Source organism: Haliotis rubra, unplaced genomic scaffold, assembly GCF_003918875.1.
Source record: "Haliotis rubra isolate DU_JTF1 unplaced genomic scaffold, ASM391887v1 Scf369, whole genome shotgun sequence".
In the NCBI taxonomy this organism is placed as follows: Eukaryota; Metazoa; Mollusca; class Gastropoda; order Lepetellida; family Haliotidae; genus Haliotis; species Haliotis rubra.
The window spans coordinates 260390-281794 of NW_025767045.1; the positions used below are offsets into that span (position 1 = coordinate 260390).

General features: G+C 40.2%; 1 protein-coding gene across 1 annotated transcript; it reads right to left on the reverse strand.

Moving 5' to 3' along the window:
* Positions 1–1170: 1170 nt before the first annotated feature.
* LOC124285789 lies at positions 1171–20882 on the reverse strand. The gene is made up of 5 exons (XM_046722056.1): positions 19623–20882; positions 16685–16919; positions 9791–10162; positions 9190–9401; positions 1171–1753 (listed from the first exon to the last, which is right to left on the reverse strand). The coding sequence occupies exons 1-5, from the start codon at positions 20758–20760 to the stop codon at positions 1560–1562; spliced, it is 2151 nt and encodes a 716-aa protein (XP_046578012.1). The 5' UTR covers positions 20761–20882; the 3' UTR covers positions 1171–1559.
* Between the last annotated feature and the right edge of the window lie 523 nt (positions 20883–21405).

The window sequence follows — 21405 nt, forward strand, 5'->3', positions numbered from 1 at the left end:
TGGTTTGTAGCCCAGCAGTCTAAAACCTGTCTAAAACTACTATCCTGAGGTGAAGGAGCTGGTTAAGCCTCAGGTACATGAAAGGTTCTAGCTTCACAGACAGGTTCCAGCCTTATGGACAGCCTCTTGCCTCAGGGACAAATTATAGTCTCTGAGACAGCTTTTAGTCTCAGGGGGCCAAAATACTAGCCCAAAAGACAAATTCTAGTCTTATGGACAGCTTCTAGTCTTTGGGGCGAATTCTAATCTCAGGGACAAAGTCTAGTCTCTGAGATGGCTTAGCCAAAGGAACATATTCTAGTCTCTGGGGGAGCTTCTAGTCTCAGGGATATAATACCAGCCTCGAGGACAATTCTAGCTTTATGGACATCTCATAGTCTTAGGAACAAATTCTAGTCTCAGGGACAGCTTCTAGTCTCAGGGACAGCTTCTAGTCTCAGGAGCAGCTTCTAGTCTCGGGGCAGCTTGTAGTCTCAGGGGCAGCTTCTAGTCTCAGGGGCAGCTTCTAGACTCAGGGACAGTTTCTAGCCTCATGGACAGTTTCTAGCCTCATTGACAGTTTCTAGCCTCATGGACAGTTTCTGGCCTCATGGACAGTTTCTAGCCTCATTGACAGTTTCTAGTCTCATTGACAGTTTCTAGCCTCATGGACAGTTTCTAGCCTCATGGACTGTCTTGAGTTGTAAGGATAGCCTCATATGTCAAGGACAGGTTCTAGCTTCAGAGTCTGGTTGTTGCTCCAGGGACAACTTCTGAGCCCAGGCTCTTCAGTCAGGGACAGGGACTCACATTAGTTTCATGGGGAGATCCTAAGGAAGTAATTGTTCATAGACTGACTGTGTTTGGTTTTACGCCACTTTCAGCTTGCTGCCAAACAGGTGTATAAGGCGTCACTCAATTTTCCTTGCTGCAATCTGTTCATGAATCTGTTCAAGTCTTAATCAATGTCAAAATATTGACTACACATCAATGCATCATTTGTTTAAACTAAAATATCCAAGCACTGATGTCCAAGAAGATATGTCCAAGCATTGGTGGCACAGAACAGAAGTCCAAGAACTGTTGTCCAAGCATTGGTGTCCATGAAGTGATGTAAAGCGCTGTTGTCCAAGACCTGATGCCCAAGCATTGATGTCCCACAGCAGAAGTCCAAGAACTGATGTCCAAGCATTGGTGTTCCAGAACAGAAGTCCAAGAACTGATGTCCTAGCACTAGTGTCCAAGATGTTATGTCCATGCACTGATGTCCAAACATTGATGTCCAAGAACTGATGTCCAAGTCTAAGATGTTATGTCCAAAACTGATGCTGATGCCCAAGAACTGACATCAAAGAAGAGATGTCCAAGCATTGATGTCCCAAAACGGATGTCCAATAACTGATGTCAAAGCATTAATGTCCCATAATGGATGTCCAAGCATTGATGTCCCAGAACAGATGTCCATGCATTGGTGTCCAAGAACTGATGTCCCAGCACTGACATCCAAGCAGCAATATACAGGCATCAATGGCTAAGTACAGATAACCAAACCATCTATGTCCACACATTGCCCTTTCTATTCAGACTTCTTTTCGTGCTACGATGGGGAAGACTTTCATGATTGGCTTATCAGTCTCTGCCATGAGGGCATAAACATCGTCAAGAGATTTGTCTTGAACTGACTGATCATTTACTTCAAGAATTTCATCTCCCACTCCAAGAATCCCAGCAAATAGTTTCTGCTGATCGTCTGTGAATCTTGACACAAAGATTCCTACAAAATAAATCATCATAGTAAGCTGAGATTTAACATGAGTGATTGTTGATTTTTGCCTCTTTTAGAACAATAATACAGAATAATTACAGTGGAAGACAACCAAAATGGTTACACCTAGTGCTGACATGTACAGAATAGAACACATGACTTTGATGAGAAAACTGAACACTTTAACCACAAGGCCAACCCCTGTCATTATTTTTGCTCATGCTACACTCTTCAATATTCCAAGTCAGATGTGGCCTGTAAATAGCAATATAGAAGTCAGTGGAGTACCCCTATCACAATGTTTTACCGTAGTCATAGTAAACTGTGCCCTTAGCAATATAGAAGTCTGTGGAGTACCCCCATCACAATGTCTTACCGTAGTCATAGTAAACTGTGCCCTTAGCAATATAGAAGTCTGTGGAGTACCCCCATCACAATGTCTTACCGTAGTCATAGTTAACTGTGCCCTTAGCAATATAGAAGTCTGTGGAGTACCCCCATCACAATGTCTTACCGTAGTCATAGTTAACTGTGCCCTTAGCAATATAGAAGTCTGTGGAGTACCCCCATCACAATGTCTTACCGTAGTCATAGTTAACTGTGCCCTTAGCAATATAGAAGTCTGTGGAGTACCTCCATCACAATGTCTTACCGTAGTCATAGTTAACTGTGCCCTTAGCAATATAGAAGTCTGTGGAGTACCCCCATCACAATGTCTTACCAGAGTCATAGTTAACTGTGCCCTTAGCAATATAGAAGTCTGTGGAGTACCTCCATCACAATGTCTTACCGTAGTCATAGTTAACTGTGCCCTTAGCAATATAGAAGTCTGTGGAGTACCCCCATCACAATGTCTTACCGTAGTCATAGTTAACTGTGCCCTTAGCAATATAGAAGTCTGTGGAGTACCCCCATCACAATGTCTTACTGTAGTCATAGTTAACTGTGCCCTTAGCAATATAGAAGTCTGTGGAGTACCCCCATCACAATGTCTTACCGTAGTCATAGTTAACTGTGCCCTTAGCAATATAGAAGTCTGTGGAGTACCTCCATCACAATGTCTTACTGTAGTCATAGTTATCCGTGCCCTTAGCAATATAGAAGTCTGTGGAGTACCTCCATCACAATGCCTTACCGTAGTCATAGTTAACTGTGCCCTTAGCAATATAGAAATCTGTGGAGTACCCCCATCACAATGTCTTGCCGTAGTCATAGTTAACTGTGCCCTTAGCAATATAGAAGTCTGTGGAGTACCTCCATCACAATGTCTTACTGTAGTCATAGTTAACTGTGTCCTTAGCAATATAGAAGTCTGTGAAGTACCCCCATCACAATGTCTTACCGTAGTCATAGTTAACTGTGCCCTTAGCAATATAGAAGTCTGTGGAGTACCCCCATCACAATGTCTTACTGTAGTCATAGTTAACTGTGCCCTTAACAATAAAGAAGTCTGTGGAGTACCCCCATCACAATGTCTTACCGTAGTCATAGTTAACTGTGCCCTTAGCAATATAGAAGTCTGTGGAGTACCTCCATCACAATGTCTTACCGTAGTCATAGTTAACTGTGCCCTTAGCAATATAGAAGTCTGTGGAGTACCTCCATCACAATGTCTTACCGTAGTCATAGTTAACTGTGCCCTTAGCAATATAGAAGTCTGTGGAGTACCTCCATCACAATGTCTTACCGTAGTCATAGTTAACTGTGCCCTTAGCAATATAGAAGTCTGTGGAGTACCTCCATCACAATGTCTTACCGTAGTCATAGTTAACTGTGCCCTTAGCAATATAAAAGTCTGTGGAGTACCCCCATCACAATGTCTTACCGTAGTCATAGTTAACTGTGCCTCCATCACAATGTCTTAACGTAGTCATAGTTAACTGTGCCTCCATCACAATGTCTTACCGTAGTCATAGTTAACTGTGCCCTTAGCAATATAGAAGTCTGTGGAGTACCCCCATCACAATGTCTTACCGTAGTCATAGTTAACTGTGCCCCCATCACAATGTCTTACCGTAGTCATAGTTAACTGTGCCCTTAGCAATATAGAAGTCTGTGGAGTACCCCCATCACAATGTCTTACCGTAGTCATAGTTAACTGTGCCCTTAGCAATATAGAAGTCTGTGGAGTACCTCCATCACAATGTCTTACCGTAGTCATAGTTAACTGTGCCCTTAGCAATATAGAAGTCTGTGGAGTACCCCCATCATCACAATGTCTTACCGTGAGTCATAGTTAACTGTGCCCTTAGCAATATAGAAGTCTGTGGAGTACCCCCATCACAATGTCTTACTGTAGTCATAGTTAACTGTGCCCTTAGCAATATAGAAGTCTGTGAGTACCTCCATCACAATGTCTTACCGTAGTCATAGTTAACTGTGCCTCCATCACAATGTCTTAACGTAGTCATAGTTAACTGTGCCCTTAGCAATATAGAAGTCTGTGAAGTACCCCCATCACAATGTCTTACCGTAGTCATAGTTAACTGTGCCCTTAGCAATATAGAAGTCTGTGGAGTACCCCCATCACAATGTCTTACCGTAGTCATAGTTAACTGTGCCCTTAGCAATATAGAAGTCTGTGGAGTACCCCCATCACAATGTCTTACCAGTAGTCATAGTTAACTGTGCCCTTAGCAATATAGAAGTCTGTGGAGTACCTCCCCATCACAATGTCTTACAGTAGTCATAGTTAACTGTGCCCTTAGCAATATAGAAGTCTGTGGAGTACCCCCATCACAATGTCTTACCGTAGTCATAGTTAACTGTGCCCTTAGCAATATAGAAGTCTGTGGAGTACCCCCATCACAATGTCTTACCGTAGTCATAGTTAACTGTGCCCTTAGCAATATAGAAGTCTGTGGAGTACCCCCATCACAATGTCTTACCGTAGTCATAGTTAACTGTGCCCTTAGCAATATAGAAGTCTGTGGAGTACCCCCATCACAATGTCTTACCGTAGTCATAGTTAACTGTGCCCTTAGCAATATAGAAGTCTGTGGAGTACCTCCATCACAATGTCTTACCGTAGTCATAGTTAACTGTGCCCTTAGCAATATAGAAGTCTGTGAGTACCTCCATCACAATGTCTTACTGTAGTCATAGTTAACTGTGCCCTTAGCAATATAGAAGTCTGTGGAGTACCCCCATCACAATGTCTTACCGTAGTCATAGTTAACTGTGCCCTTAGCAATATAGAAGTCTGTGGAGTACCCCATCACAATGTCTTACCGTAGTCATAGTTAACTGTGCCCTTAGCAATATAGAAGTCTGTGGAGTACCCCCATCACAATGTCTTACCAGTAGTCATAGTTAACTGTGCCCTTAGCAATATAGAAGTCTGTGGAGTACCCCCATCACAATGTCTTACCGTAGTCATAGTTAACTGTGCCCTTAGCAATATAGAAGTCTGTGGAGTACCCCCATCACAATGTCTTACCGTAGTCATAGTTAACTGTGCCCTTAGCAATATAGAAGTCTGTGGAGTACCCCCATCACAATGTCTTACCGTAGTCATAGTTAACTGTGCCCTTAGCAATATAGAAGTCTGTGGAGTACCCCCATCACAATGTCTTACCGTAGTCATAGTTAACTGTGCCCTTAGCAATATAGAAGTCTGTGGAGTACCCCCATCACAATGTCTTACCGTAGTCATAGTTAACTGTGCCCTTAGCAATATAGAAGTCTGTGGAGTACCCCCATCACAATGTCTTACCGTAGTCATAGTTAACTGTGCCCTTAGCAATATAGAAGTCTGTGGAGTACCCCCATCACAATGTCTTACCGTAGTCATAGTTAACTGTGCCCTTAGCAATATAGAAGTCTGTGGAGTACCCCCATCACAATGTCTTACGTAGTCATAGTTAACTGTGCCCTTAGCAATATAGAAGTCTGTGGAGTACCCCATCACAATGTCTTACCGTAGTCATAGTTAACTGTGCCCTTAGCAATATAGAAGTCTGTGGAGTACCCCCATCACAATGTCTTACCGTAGTCATAGTTAACTGTGCCCTTAGCAATATAGAAGTCTGTGGAGTACCTCCATCACAATGTCTTACCGTAGTCATAGTTAACTGTGCCCTTAGCAATATAGAAGTCTGTGGAGTACCCCCATCACAATGTCTTACCGTAGTCATAGTTAACTGTGCCCTTAGCAATATAGAAGTCTGTGGAGTACCCCCATCACAATGTCTTACCGTAGTCATAGTTAACTGTGCCCTTAGCAATATAGAAGTCTGTGGAGTACCCCATCACAATGTCTTACCGTAGTCATAGTTAACTGTGCCCTTAGCAATATAGAAGTCTGTGGAGTACCCCCATCACAATGTCTTACCGTAGTCATAGTTAACTGTGCCCTTAGCAATATAGAAGTCTGTGGAGTACCCCCATCACAATGTCTTACCGTAGTCATAGTTAACTGTGCCCTTAGCAATATAGAAGTCTGTGGAGTACCCCCATCACAATGTCTTACGTGAGTCATAGTTAACTGTGCCCTTAGCAATATAGAAGTCTGTGGAGTACCTCCATCACAATGTCTTACCGTAGTCATAGTTAACTGTGCCCTTAGCAATATAGAAGTCTGTGAGTACCCCATCACAATGTCTTACAGAGTCATAGTTAACTGTGCCCTTAGCAATATAGAAGTCTGTGGAGTACCCCCATCACAATGTCTTACCGTGAGTCATAGTTAACTGTGCCCTTAGCAATATAGAAGTCTGTGGAGTACCCCATCACAATGTCTTACCGTAGTCATAGTTAACTGTGCCCTTAGCAATATAGAAGTCTGTGGAGTACCCCCATCACAATGTCTTACTCAGTCATAGTTAACTGTGCCCTTAGCAATATAGAAGTCTGTGGAGTACCTCCATCACAATGTCTTACCGTAGTCATAGTTAACTGTGCCCTTAGCAATATAGAAGTCTGTGGAGTACCCCCATCACAATGTCTTACCGTAGAGTCATAGTTAACTGTGCCCTTAGCAATATAGAAGTCTGTGGAGTACCCCCATCACAATGTCTTACCGTAGTCATAGTTAACTGTGCCCTTAGCAATATAGAAGTCTGTGGAGTACCCCCATCACAATGTCTTACCGTAGTCATAGTTAACTGTGCCCTTAGCAATATAGAAGTCTGTGGAGTACCCCCATCACAATGTCTTACCGTAGTCATAGTTAACTGTGCCCTTAGCAATATAGAAGTCTGTGGAGTACCCCCATCACAATGTCTTACCGTAGTCATAGTTAACTGTGCCCTTAGCAATATAGAAGTCTGTGGAGTACCCCCATCACAATGTCTTACCGTAGTCATAGTTAACTGTGCCCTTAGCAATATAGAAGTCTGTGGAGTACCCCCATCACAATGTCTTACCGTAGTCATAGTTAACTGTGTGCTTAGCAATATAGAAGTCTGTGGAGTACCCCATCACAATGTCTTACCGTAGTCATAGTTAACTGTGCCCTTAGCAATATAGAAGTCTGTGGAGTACCCCCATCACAATGTCTTACCGTAGTCATAGTTAACTGTGCCCTTAGCAATATAGAAGTCTGTGGAGTACCCCCATCACAATGTCTTACCGTAGTCATAGTTAACTGTGCCCTTAGCAATATAGAAGTCTGTGGAGTACCCCCATCACAATGTCTTACCGTAGTCATAGTTAACTGTGCCCTTAGCAATATAGAAGTCTGTGGAGTACCCCCATCACAATGTCTTACCGTAGTCATAGTTAACTGTGCCCTTAGCAATATAGAAGTCTGTGGAGTACCCATCACAATGTCTTACCGTAGAGTCATAGTTAACTGTGCCCTTAGCAATATAGAAGTCTGTGGAGTACCCCATCACAATGTCTTACCGTAGTCATAGTTAACTGTGCCCTTAGCAATATAGAGAGTGTGTGGAGTACCTCCATCACAATGTCTTACCGTTAGTCATGTTAACTGTGCCCTTAGCAATATAGAAGTCTGTGGAGTACCCCCATCACAATGTCTTACCGTAGTCATAGTTAACTGTGCCCTTAGCAATATAGAAGTCTGTGGAGTACCCCATCACAATGTCTTACCGTAGTCATAGTTAACTGTGCCCTTAGCAATATAGAAGTCTGTGGAGTACCCCCATCACAATGTCTTACCGTCATAGTTAGTCATAGTTAACTGTGCCCTTAGCAATATAGAAGTCTGTGGAGTACCCCCATCACAATGTCTTACCGTAGTCATAGTTAACTGTGCCCTTAGCAATATAGAAGTCTGTGGAGTACCCCATCACAATGTCTTACCAGTAGTCATAGTTAACTGTGCCCTTAGCAATATAGAAGTCTGTGGAGTACCCCCATCACAATGTCTTACCGTAGTCATAGTTAACTGTGCCCTTAGCAATATAGAAGTCTGTGAGTACCTCCATCACAATGTCTTACCGTAGTCATAGTTAACTGTGCCCTTAGCAATATAGAAGTCTGTGGAGTACCCCCATCACAATGTCTTACCGTAGTCATAGTTAACTGTGCCCTTAGCAATATAGAAGTCTGTGGAGTACCTCCATCACAATGTCTTACCGTAGAGTCATAGTTAACTGTGCCCTTAGCAATATAGAAGTCTGTGGAGTACCCCCATCACAATGTCTTACCGTAGTCATAGTTAACTGTGCCCTTAGCAATATAGAAGTCTGTGGAGTACCCCCATCACAATGTCTTACCGTAGTCATAGTTAACTGTGCCCTTAGCAATATAGAAGTCTGTGGAGTACCTCCATCACAATGTCTTACCGTAGTCATAGTTAACTGTGCCCTTAGCAATATAGAAGTCTGTGGAGTACCTCCATCACAATGTCTTACCGTAGTCATAGTTAACTGTGCCCTTAGCAATATAGAAGTCTGTGGAGTACCTCCATCACAATGTCTTACCGTAGTCATAGTTAACTGTGCCCTTAGCAATATAGAAGTCTGTGGAGTACCCCCATCACAATGTCTTACCGTAGTCATAGTTAACTGTGCCCTTAGCAATATAGAAGTCTGTGGAGTACCCCCATCACAATGTCTTACCGTAGTCATAGTTAACTGTGCCCTTAGCAATATAGAAGTCTGTGGAGTACCCCCATCACAATGTCTTACCGTAGTCATAGTTAACTGTGCCCTTAGCAATATAGAAGTCTGTGGAGTACCTCCATCACAATGTCTTACCGTAGTCATAGTTAACTGTGCCCTTAGCAATATAGAAGTCTGTGGAGTACCCCCATCACAATGTCTTACCGTAGTCATAGTTAACTGTGCCCTTAGCAATATAGAAGTCTGTGGAGTACCTCCATCACAATGTCTTACCGTAGTCATAGTTAACTGTGCCCTTAGCAATATAGAAGTCTGTGGATAGTTACCTCCATCACAATGTCTTACCGTAGTCATAGTTAACTGTGCCCTTAGCAATATAGAAGTCTGTGGAGTACCTCCATCACAATGTCTTACCGTAGTCATAGTTAACTGTGCCCTTAGCAATATAGAACCCTATAGGCCCATCTGGGGGTTTGGACAGCTCTATTATCTGACTGCCATCAGGGTTGACTTCCTTCAGTTTGCCTATACACCGGAAGTGGGTTGGCACATCCACGGTATTCACAGGGGAAGATATCTGCCTCTTCTTCTTGGATTTGAAGAATCCCCTTTCTTTCTTGCCTTTTCTGAAAGGAATTAAGTGTGTTAGTTAGTGTGAGTTAGTGTGAGTTAGTGTGAGGTTGGTTCCCCCTGCTGACAAATACCTTCTTTGGCACTTCTGGATCATGCGTGATGCAGACGTGGTGGAAATCCTTAACCGTCAGCTTTCTCAGAAGACTCTATTTGACACTTTTATTCTTAAAATATGACATTTTTCTCCATTCCAAGATGCAAGGTAACCACTCTTGACACCATTTCCATACACACGTGCACACCTCGCTCACCCTATATACACACCTCCCACACATGCACACACACAAACAAACATGCCTCACCCCATACATACACGTCACATATGCACACACACACACATAAACCACAAGCTCTCCAAAACAGTACCCCATGCTTCACTTACTTAACAGGTTCATCGATGTTTTCATCTGCCTCTCCCTCCACGGAGGAGAGGCGGTCCCGATTCTTCCTTCCAAACAATGAGCTCAAGGATTTCAGGGAAGGTGCCTTCTTCATCTTGCCGTCACTCTTCTTCTTCTTCTCTTTCTTTTCTTTGTCTCCTTTATTCTTCTCTTTCACTTTCTCTCCTTTCTCCTTCTTCCCTAATTTATTCTTCTCATCATGGTTAACCTCGTCCAGACCCCTGTCCATGCTCATGGCTTTCCGCATAGTTTGAAACCGAACACGTGCCGAGTCTTTGAAGTTAGTCAATAAAGAGGACTTGGACGCACTGAGACCTCTGGATGACCGCAAAGTGCTCTCACTAGATACACTTCTGAAAACAGAAACATTATCATTGTCAAAGTTATTGATTGTAATGAGGACAAAAAGACTAAACATAAATGTTGATGGTGAGGTTAATCGTTTCTGTACAATGTCATGACAACATGGACCTCCAACTTGTGAGAAATGACACATATACTGATGGCAGCAGAATCTCTCTCTCTCTCTCTCTCTCTCCCTCCCCTCTCCCTCCCTCCCTCCCTTGTCAGTGTGTACTATGTTTCACCCCATAACACAGGAATAGCACTTGGACATTGTGTAGTAACCTAATACTCTGTCCATAATGTGTTCCAACATCTCAGTGTCCTTTACTTATGTCCATGAGTATAAGTGCTTGAGGACTTTCATAAATGAAAGCACAATTGTCAAACTACCAAACTGTACTAAAATATCAAAATCAACATTATCTGAGAGACAAATGAAAGTGTATATCACATATTTATTTTAAGATAATGTTTTGGAAATTCGGAGCAATATACAGACACCAAAAATATGGAAACAAAAGGGATGAACATGTTTTTATCCAGTTTTATGTGTCCAAATGAAAAAATGGCAGTACCACGTCACTGTACTCCACTAATAGTTTCAGTAATACGAATGGTTTGGGATTATTTTTTTGTTATTTCTATATTGAACGCGGCATTAAATGTTTTTGAAAATATTGCCTTGTGTTTATCTTTTGTTGATATAATTTTTCATTCGCTTCAGTAATACTGTCAAACAAATGACTTTTACTTTGTGATGAAAAACAAACAGTTCAATCTAAAACCCAGTCATACACAACGCTCGAGACGTTCTCAGTTCATCAAGCATGTCGACATCATTAAAATCTTTTGTTTCCTCCATCTCAATAGTACGCCAAAATGAACAATTTGTAATGAAACAAATGAGGCAAGGTTCCCAAGCATTATTAGCAGTATTAAACAAGCTGAAATTGGCGCCAGCCATCGTTGTGTGTAATTAAGAATTCAGGCAGCCCATGCTCAGCAGTGCTACAAATTGTCTTCAAGTTGCGGAATTTTTTATGAGTCAAGGCCACCATTCATACAACCCTGCATTTTCACCGAGATGGCCTTTAATTATATCTCACACTTCAAGATTGCTTTTCTCACAGTCTCAAGAGTGGCCAGTGTTTCAAATTCGTTTCATTTTTTTGGTTTCCATGGTTATTTTGTATTTGTATTCTACAGTTTGGAATATTTGGAGCTGCTTGATGATTGTGATGCAGCCATAAAGCATTCCCTGAGTCACATATCAAGTTGGGAGGGGGACAAGTTGGGACAGGGTGACTACTGTATGGCAGTTAACATGTACTTGACAGTCGGTATAATATACCACAGAAACACAGGTTCCTCATATGATTAACTTGTTTGTTTGTTGTGTAACAGCTAACTCAGCAATATCAGAGACTAGACATTGAGACAAGTTTATTCTGTGATAAGGCCTCATGGCCAAAAGCACATGAAAGTACAGTTCAATATTGTACGCATGACAATGTTGGTAGGTTTCTTTTCAAACATATGGACATATTTTCTATATGTTCGGGATTGTTAGACGTTAACAATTAATACAATTTCACCCTTGAAGGACATGTGAAATAATATGGAGATAATTTGCTCCCTGAGATGCTTACAATATGGGCAAACTAATTCAAAGTGAAACTCATCTTCTACAACACTCATAGTACAATTAGAGCATAAAAGTGGGTCAGTATCAATGTCACTATCATACCTTAATTTACAAATTAATTTGTGTGATTGGAATCTAATTTACAAATATTCATATATCCCAGCTATATGGCAGCGGTCTGTAAATAACCAAGTCTGGACCAGACAATCCAGTGATCAACAGCATGAACATCATTCTACACAACTGGGATATGATGACATGTGTGAACCAAGTCAGCGAGCCTGACCCCCCGAACCTGTTATTCACCTCAGTATGGGTTGCTGAAGACCAACTGTAACCCAGATCTTCATGGGTCAATGATTAATTAGTCGTATAACAACGATGATGTACATCATTATGCTCTATGAGTTAAGATGGGTATCTTTAATATCATGTAATATAATAAGACAGATTAACAAGGGCACGGGCCACAATAGTAATCTCCCACATTTACAACAATATTTTAAGACAAGCAACTTCTTTTTTTCCATTTGTTTAGAAGCTATGTTTTTTTCAAACACAGCAGGTGCTCAGTTATTTATTTTGTAAAAAAAGAAACAAAGAAGAAACTGTACAGTTATTTTTCCTACAATACTAGACAAATGAGCTGTTTGAGTGTCATGTTAGTAGTGGGCTAACATTTGTTTTTATTAATGTTTTAAAGAAATCTATGGCGCCACCACTGAAATCAATAATTTTGAAACATATCCACCACTTTCCATGTTGAGTAGATTGCCATGTTAGTTGATAAGCCGAGGTCACCTCTTCTATGGTCATGCACAGTAGGTCAGGCGTTGTGCAGTAGCAAGGATGGCAAATTAATTTATCATGGACTAAACCAACTATTTTTAAAGATTGTAAACAGATTAATTTTCAATTGCCTTTAATAATTCTTCTCTGTTACATGTGGGTATTTGAAAACATAATTGATGAGAGAGCTCAATATTAGTTATCTTGGGTGATAGATTTTATGAGCAAATTGTTATATTTTCATATCATAATGGATGAGTCAATAAGTACAATATTTTCCTCTATAAAATGTGCATTTAAGACTCTTGGGTCCATATTAAAAATAACTTATAAATATAGTGCGCAGTAAAATGATACAACTGATCATTTCAGAAGAAATAAATGGATAAGATAAATTATAAACCTAATATCTATAGCACAAAAATACAAGCAGACAAGATTTGTCCTATTACACAAGGAAAAGCAGTGAGTGAGAGAGTGAGTATGGTTTTATGCCGCTTTTAGCAATATTACAGCAATATCACGGAGGGGGACACCAGCAAGGAAAAGCAGTGTGCATAATAAGGATGAAATAAGGTTTATTTTAATCCTGTTTTCAGCATCATTCAACCAAGACTGGTTTCCCCACACAGTTCTTGTGTTAAGAACTGCCTGGGTGTTCAGCTTGAATAGTGAATGTTACCCACTGTTCTTGCAGAACCACACAAAGTACTTTCTTGAACCACTTCGACTGGGTCAATATACATAAAAGTCTTACAAAATAACTGCAGTTAAATATATATTATGGTACAAACATTACCTTAGTTTTCCCAAATACATTAAAGTGTTCACTTCTCATAAGATTTTAATAAATCAACCAAACTTAAGTTTCAACAACATCAGCATTGAAATTCACATAAACAGCATCTCATGAACGTGCACAAAGGCTAAATAGGTCAAATCGATTCAAATTGCATTTTCAAATAAGAATTATCCCAAGCTTTCTTAAAATCACTTATCTAAACAAATCATTTAAAATAAGAAAAATCCCAAGAAGTCTGGAAGTAACAGTAAACCGACATTCTCTTCACATTAGAAAACTGTTGAGTACTGAGACAATGAAATACCATTGGAACAACCAAGCTTATAGCTCAGCATGGGACAGCAGACCATTGCGACCTCGTCTTCTCTTTTTCGAATACAATACCCAAGCAGCAACCCTACTTACCAATGATGCACTTAAGGAAGACAGTGAGCCAGGTGTAGAGAGTTTGCAACAATGTTATCCAGTCACCAAAAGGGTAGAATCACGACCAAACCGTGCAGATGTTTCAGGCCACACACAATACCAACAATTGCACCCAGCATTTCCATGCACACAGAAATCAATAAACCTGGAGATCCCGACAATTGGCGAGAGCTGTGAGCGAAGGCATTTATGAGTCATCTCAGAATGACCGACTCATCCATCGCCAAAACAGAAGTTTGACAAAATCAATACCGAGCTCTAATTAGTCAGAATTGATTATAACGAGTATTACACGGCACAAGTGTGAATCTGTCCTATAGCGAAGATATTCAAGTGCTGGCTAAGGACGAGAATTAAACCATGGAGGTAAAAAATCAATATTTGCCCAAATTTGAATAAAATATCTTTAAATTGGGCTAGGCACCACGGACAGCTGCTCATTTCAATGTAAGTCTGGACAAGCTGCTGGTGCTTTGTGTCAAATTTAGACACTATCTTCATGAAATTAGGGTGATCAGTAACAATTAAACTGATTCAAACTGGACAAGCAGATAGTGCCTTGCATCAATTTTAGAAGCTATGTTCATGAAATTAGGGTGATCATTAACAATTTAACTGATTGAAACTTAAATCCAACTTGCTCTGTCGGTCACCTTGCCAAGGCCTGGGTCTTGTCCCAGTCTAAATTGCTCTGACAGATGCTTTGAGTCTTACAAAGATCAAAGAAAATGAAGAAAACCTTATTTAAAAATCAATATTGTTCACAGAAACCAACCTATCCGTGTTACTTGCATCAGAATTTCTTTGAACAGATGACATATGGTGAAGTGGTGTCTGACATATTCAGGATCTATGAAAACACTTTCTGCGAAAATACATTTTGTTACAGTTTTATTGTTATTGGATGATCTACTCCTGCTAATTGCAGAATACTTTAGTTTAGTTTTTGTAATAATAGACCCGTGAAGGTCCAGTTAGAATATTGATCTTCAGTAACCCATGCTTGTCATAAAAGGCAACTAACGGGATTGGGTGGTCAGGCTCGCTGACTTGGTTGACACATATGTCATTGTATCCCAATTGGGCAGATCGATGCTCATGCTGTTGATCACTGGATTGTCTGGTCCAGACTCAATTATTTACAGACCGCTGCCATATAGCTGGAATATTGCTGAGTGTAGCATAAAACTAAACTCACTCACTCACTTGTAATAATAATATGAAAATTGCACAGATAAATAGTATCTTGAATAACAGAACTAAATGGCAGTTGGTAACAGGAAAAACAAAGTTAAACAACTTTTCAGTGTAAAGATATTCTTAAAACACAAGTTCTAATAGAAAAATAAATTTAACAACTTCTCAGTTTAAAACAATTCATGAAACATGTTTTATTGGAAAAACAAAATGAAACAAGTGTAAACCAATTGTTTTAGATTAGTTTTAGAATGAAAACAAACAAAAAGATGTTCAGAAAATAAATTTCCAAGCAGAGACTGTTATTAAAAAATATATGACATTAACCTGTGCAAAATAAAACACACTGGAAATAATGACATGCTTCAGACTGCCACACCATATAATTCCTATTTCAGCAAAATGTTTATAAGTATTGACTTAACTCTTGATATACATGTATTAGTATTGGTAATTTATTCATTCAAACACCCTTTAAGATTAAGAAAAACCAAGTTCTATGGATAGTCAATATCTTTATTGCAATGAGTATCCATAGAAAACTTGGCTTTCCTTCATCTTTACAACTTCTAAAATGCCTCTCAAAGAACAATTTAAGATTTCTGCAAATGAATATCTTTTATAGAAACCAGATGCAGGTGCAAGGGGTCTGGCTAACCTGCACTAACACTAACCCACCATCATCTCTTTCACAGCATTACACCCCTTTAGGCAATATTCAAATGATTTGACAGCATTGTATAACAGCAGAGACTGGATTCTTTATATACTTCACTCAAACTCACCTTGCTAACCCACCATCATCTCTTTCACAGCGTTATGCCGACTTCAGCAATATTCAAACCATTTCTCAGCAAGGAAAACGCCAAAAACCAAAGTTTGATTGGCGGGTACATGGGTTTGAGCAAAATATGCGTTCCCCATTTTGAGAACACCTGGTGTCATCACTGATCATAAGGGGCGGTGGGGTAGCCTAGTCACACCGGGCGGCACCCCGGGCGGTGGTGTGGCCTAGTCACGCCGAAGACACGGGTTCGATTCCCCACATGGGTACAATGTGTAAAACCCATTTCTGGTGTCCCCAGTCTTGATATTGCTGGAATATTGCTAAAAGCGACATAAAACTACACTCACTCACTCACTCACAGCAAAGACACCAAGAAGGTGCCTCCTGCACTCAACCAATGTTTTAGTTCAAGCTAGTGTCTTCACATGACAAGCCATTGCTTAACCACTAGACTACCCTATATCACAGTACCATGCTGTGCCCAAAACACGGATATGATGTGAGAACTCATCCCCATACAGACATTAAATAGAGTGTCTCATGTCATACTAAATCTTTGTTTAATTAGGGTAAACATAATCCTCAAAATGTTATGCACTATCAAAGTTTTTCCGTTTGTAGACAAAGTGGAGTTTGAATGAGATGATAAAGGTACATAAATCCACTCACTCACTCACTGTAGTACTAAGATACCATGCTCTATCAACTTGACAGTTATCTGAGGAGTGAGTGAGTGAGGATTGCTTTAACTACTAGGCTACCGGTTTGCAACCATTATCTCATGAACTTCAGAAATGATTTGTGATTTTACTACTGCTCAAAACGTATTTTCAAAATAGGCAATTCAGTTTTCAAAAGAAACTGTAACATGGTCTAATTTCAACCTTTCATATCTTCTGGTTGGCAGGGGAGGTCCTTCATCATTTGTGTCCAAGAGCTCCTCACAGCCTCCACAAGCTCCCAACAACTCCTCTTCAGACTGACTGGCAGTAGAGTTCCCTCCCTTTGAAGACTGGCTTGTAGGAGAATTGAGATTTGTCTCCTCTTTTGAGGTATCTGGGTCGTCTCCCTTAGACCGATCCTTCATCACTTTGGCATAGAGATCATCAATACATTTACCTGAAGCAATCAAAATATCTGCATCTGTAAAATAGTTCTTCTGTAGCTCAAGAAAATGTCACATGAAAAAAAACAAAAAACATTACAGTGATAACTGACATGCCATGGTTTTCAAGAAATTCCTATTTCAGCAAGTTGGGACAAAGGGTACTTCACACCACACTGCCTTCTGTCAATATTTTCCTGGTTTTGAGCTGTTCCATCACCCTCTCAAAGCAGGAGTCCTGAGAAACAATTAACAGACCTAAACTGCATGGTTTAAAGGTGTTCGAACAGTATATCAATAACAGCGCTGGAGGGGCCGTTGCTGATATGGGTACTACACATATGTACCCCAGGTACATTTCTGTATGCAGAAATGTACCCTAGCCCAAATCAGAACACAGAATACATTTCTGGGGTACATATTCTGTAGTACATATCTGTAGTACCTGTGCCGACAACGACCCCTTCAGAAAAAAAGCACCATCCAGCTTAATTCTGAAGGAAAGCCTACACTGATGCTTATCTTCGACATTAAACTACCACTTTTGTGAAACCCTTAATTAGTTGGTGCTCAGTTGAAAATACACATATCCAGCAATTTGCAATTTAATTCAACATTCACATGCTTATTTCTTTAAAAATTGCTCAATAGATTAATGTCCATACCTTGCCAACAAACATAAAATCTATACCCTTATGCAAGAATATGCTCTTAGAATTACTTTGAAATTCTTATCCATGTAAACATCTCAATAGTGTCTTCAACATTAAACTACCACTTTTGTGAAACCCTTAATTAGTTGGTGCTCAATTGAAAATAAACATATCCAGGAATTTGCAATTTAATTCAACATTCACATGCTTATTTCTTTAAAAATTGCTCAATAGATTAATGTCCATGCCTTGCCAACAAACATAAAATCTATACCCTTATGCAAGAATATGCTCTTAGAATTACTTTGAAATTCTTATCCATGTAAACATCTCAATAGTCCACAGCTGCTTTCCAACAGTTATCTATCAATAATTTCATTAGACAAGCACTTGCTCAAGACGGTTCATATATTCCTGGTCATGATCAGAAGTAGTTTAGCAGGTCTAAATTTCAAATGTTCAATAATATATGCTGTTGTTATGGATTCATGACAAGAAAAACTTAAGAATCTAAAGTCTATGTAAATAACTTAATCTTTTACAGCCATGTTTTTGAGAGATCAATACGAAATACAGAATCACAGCACTGGGGCTCATCTGTTTGTGGAGTCAAAAGATTTAAATTTCATATTTGAGTTACTGTGAAATATTTTCTTCATTGACAGCAGTGTTTAAAACTCCCCAAAGTCCAAGCCAGACAGACGGACTGGTAACGTTAAAAAATAACCAGTCCGGATACAAACTTGCCTGTCCAGTTTCAACAATAAACTGAAAGTACACGTGTTGTGATTGGTTAACGTAACATGAACTGTACAATCGTATGTAGTTTAACATGATTTTAAATTGTTCATAATACCTTAAACACCTCAAACTGACGACAAGAGAACCTGTCTGATATTACGAAATATTTACTGTTAGGGGTAAAAATATCTACCAGACCACCGGACAGGCTACTTATGAAATTTGACCGTCCGAGATGAAAATAAACCGTTCCGGACGGTCGGGCAGGCGGGAATTTTAAACGCTGTTGACAGTTCAGCCACATTAAAAAACCTGAATTGTTAATTGGTGAGTTGGGTTGAGTTGGGCTTTACGTCACATCGGCATTATTCCAGCCATATAGTGATGATAAACAAGACCATAGAATATCTTCTGTAGTAGCCACAATGACAATCGGATTAACTGACTGACTGAGTTCGGTTTTACGCTGCTTTTAGCAATATTCCAGCAACATCACGGCAGGGGACACCAGAAATGGGCTTAACACATTGTACCCATGTGGGGATTCGAACCCGGTCTTTGGCGTGACGAGCCAACGCTTTGACCACTAGGCTACCCCACGCCCGACAATGCGAACTCATGCGAAGAATTTCATGTGTGGGAACAGGCATGGAGAGTTTCATCTTCATTATCCAGGGCTTTCTAAGTTGATTCTTCTTTCAAATCACCAATGCATAACAAGAGAAATTGGAGAAGAACCAAGTTGGAAGGTTAAATCAAGGTCAAAACTTAAATTATCATCAAAAACATATTTGAAAAAAAGTTGGAGTATTGTCAAGGTGGGAAGGTGAAATCAAGATCAAAACTATAATTTTAATAAAAAGGTAATCTTACATGTAGAGCCACACTCTTACAATCTCATGCATGTGATTTTCCATATTAAAGATGTAAAAATTGGCTGTTCATAATGGCTTCCATGGCGGCCATATTGAAAATAAAACACCAGATGCCAGACAAGTTCGCTTAATTTTCACTCAAGTGAGCTAAAATGATATTCAAATTTATTATAAATTTACGAAAGTGGTAACAAATAGGATAAAATGGTGGGTAATAAACAACTTGTTCTGAATTTTATACAAATATAAGGGACAATTCATAATTTTTGGCAAGGGGGGAATGATGATTTTTATGCAGGTGCATGTACAATGTGAATGACCCCCCCTAAAATTTACATACAAAGTAACTGACCACCCCCTTGCGTATCATGTACAAAATCAATGACCCCCCTCCACCCCCAGCCATAAATTATGAACGGTCCCTAAATGCAAAAAACTTTCTTCCAACCTTTCATACTATCCTCTTCCTCTGCTTCATCTTCAGTTGGTGCTTCTATTCTTATTTCGGGGATGATCATGCTGCCATGAGTCTTCCTATCACACACATTGACAGAACTCTGAGCTGATAATTCTCCTGATGCCTCTACCAAAACATCCTTAGAGGAGTGCAGAACACCATCATTTAGGTCCCCAGAAGTAACATCATTCAGCGTTGCATATGGGTTTATGTCACTTCCACCTGACTTCCTACGGTCAGAGTTATCTCCCCCTGGAGAGTCTATTGTTGCATATGGGTCATAAACTGGTTCAATACCATCACAGCTAAGTTCAGCAGCCTTAGATTTATACAGATTCTTAGGAGTGCTGGAAATTTTGGCAAGTGATTTAGTTGTAGCGTATGGCGAAATAAAAGAATTCAGGGAAAGATCAAAAGACTCCTCATCCTCTTTCAGACTATCATCTGACAATGAACCATCTGTTGATATCCTTGCATATGGATTTTCCTTTCGACTTGTTCTCACTTTGACTTGATCCTCTGAATTGTTATCAGATCCATGCTGCAGTCCTTGACTTTGAACCACATCAGGTAAGTTATATTTATAGTCCCTGAAATCATTTCGAGGAGCAGAATCATTAGATTTTATACTATCACAGCTTTCACTCTCCTTACGATAAGCATCGGCCCTAGGACTCAGGACAGATGTGATGCTGCTTTTCGTCTCATTAAAGTTCTTGCCGTTTAGATCATCAAACCATACCTCCCCTGAAGAACCACTGACATCCATTTCCTCGGAAAGACTTACTTCAGCTTCGGGCAGGTCCGACTGGGTCAAGTACCTTGGTGACACATCTGCTGAATTGGCAGAATTCTCCAAACTTGCTGCCCCTGCTGAGCCAGTATCACATTCACTACTCTTTGTACACTCAGGAACATCTGAATCTACAGGATCGGTTTGTTTTGCACCATCTATTATATCAGCTGAATCATCAAACAGATCCTTGAAGTTATTTCCACTCTGATGTATTGTCTGTCCATGGTTTGGTGTATGACAAATGAGTTCTTCTTTGCAAATATCCTCACAAACACACTCCATCGGATTCTCCAAATCATCTTCAGTTACCTCCCCCTTCATCAACCATTTCATCTTTCTCCACCTCCTTCTGACGTCGAAGAAGAGCTCTCTTCTTATCCATCTCACTCTTTTTTATGTATCTTTGGCTTATTCCTCCACTAGATCTTTCACTGTAAGCTTCTCTGATGAAACCCAATGAGCCATTTTCATCCATCTCTGGATTATTTATCTTTTCGGTTTTAGGTTCCAGCTTCTGAAAAGTCCTTTGTGACACTGAAGGAATCGCGTTGTTGACATCCTTAGCATCACTCGTAAGTTCCACTGATGTATTGCTCACATCAAAAGAACTATCTGGAATACTTTCATCCATTGTCGAAGACTCATTTAATCTTGGTGTGCTCCTTTCTGACGAAGACAAATCATGAAACTTCTCCCACAGTGGTAACTTCAGTTCATCTGCCAAACTTGAACACTCCCTGCCACCACTGGTCACTAAATTGGATGACTGGATACTCACATCATCACCACATCCATCAGCTGATACAGTGAAAGTTTTATTGAAAGGATTAACACTGGTATCTGAATCATCCTTCATCGGTCTTGGAGTTGTTGCATCATTATCATCATCATCATCATCACACTTCTCTGGCAACAACAACACCCCAGCCCCGACCATAGTTTCCTCATCCAAAACATCCAGGGGAGCGTCTACCTCAC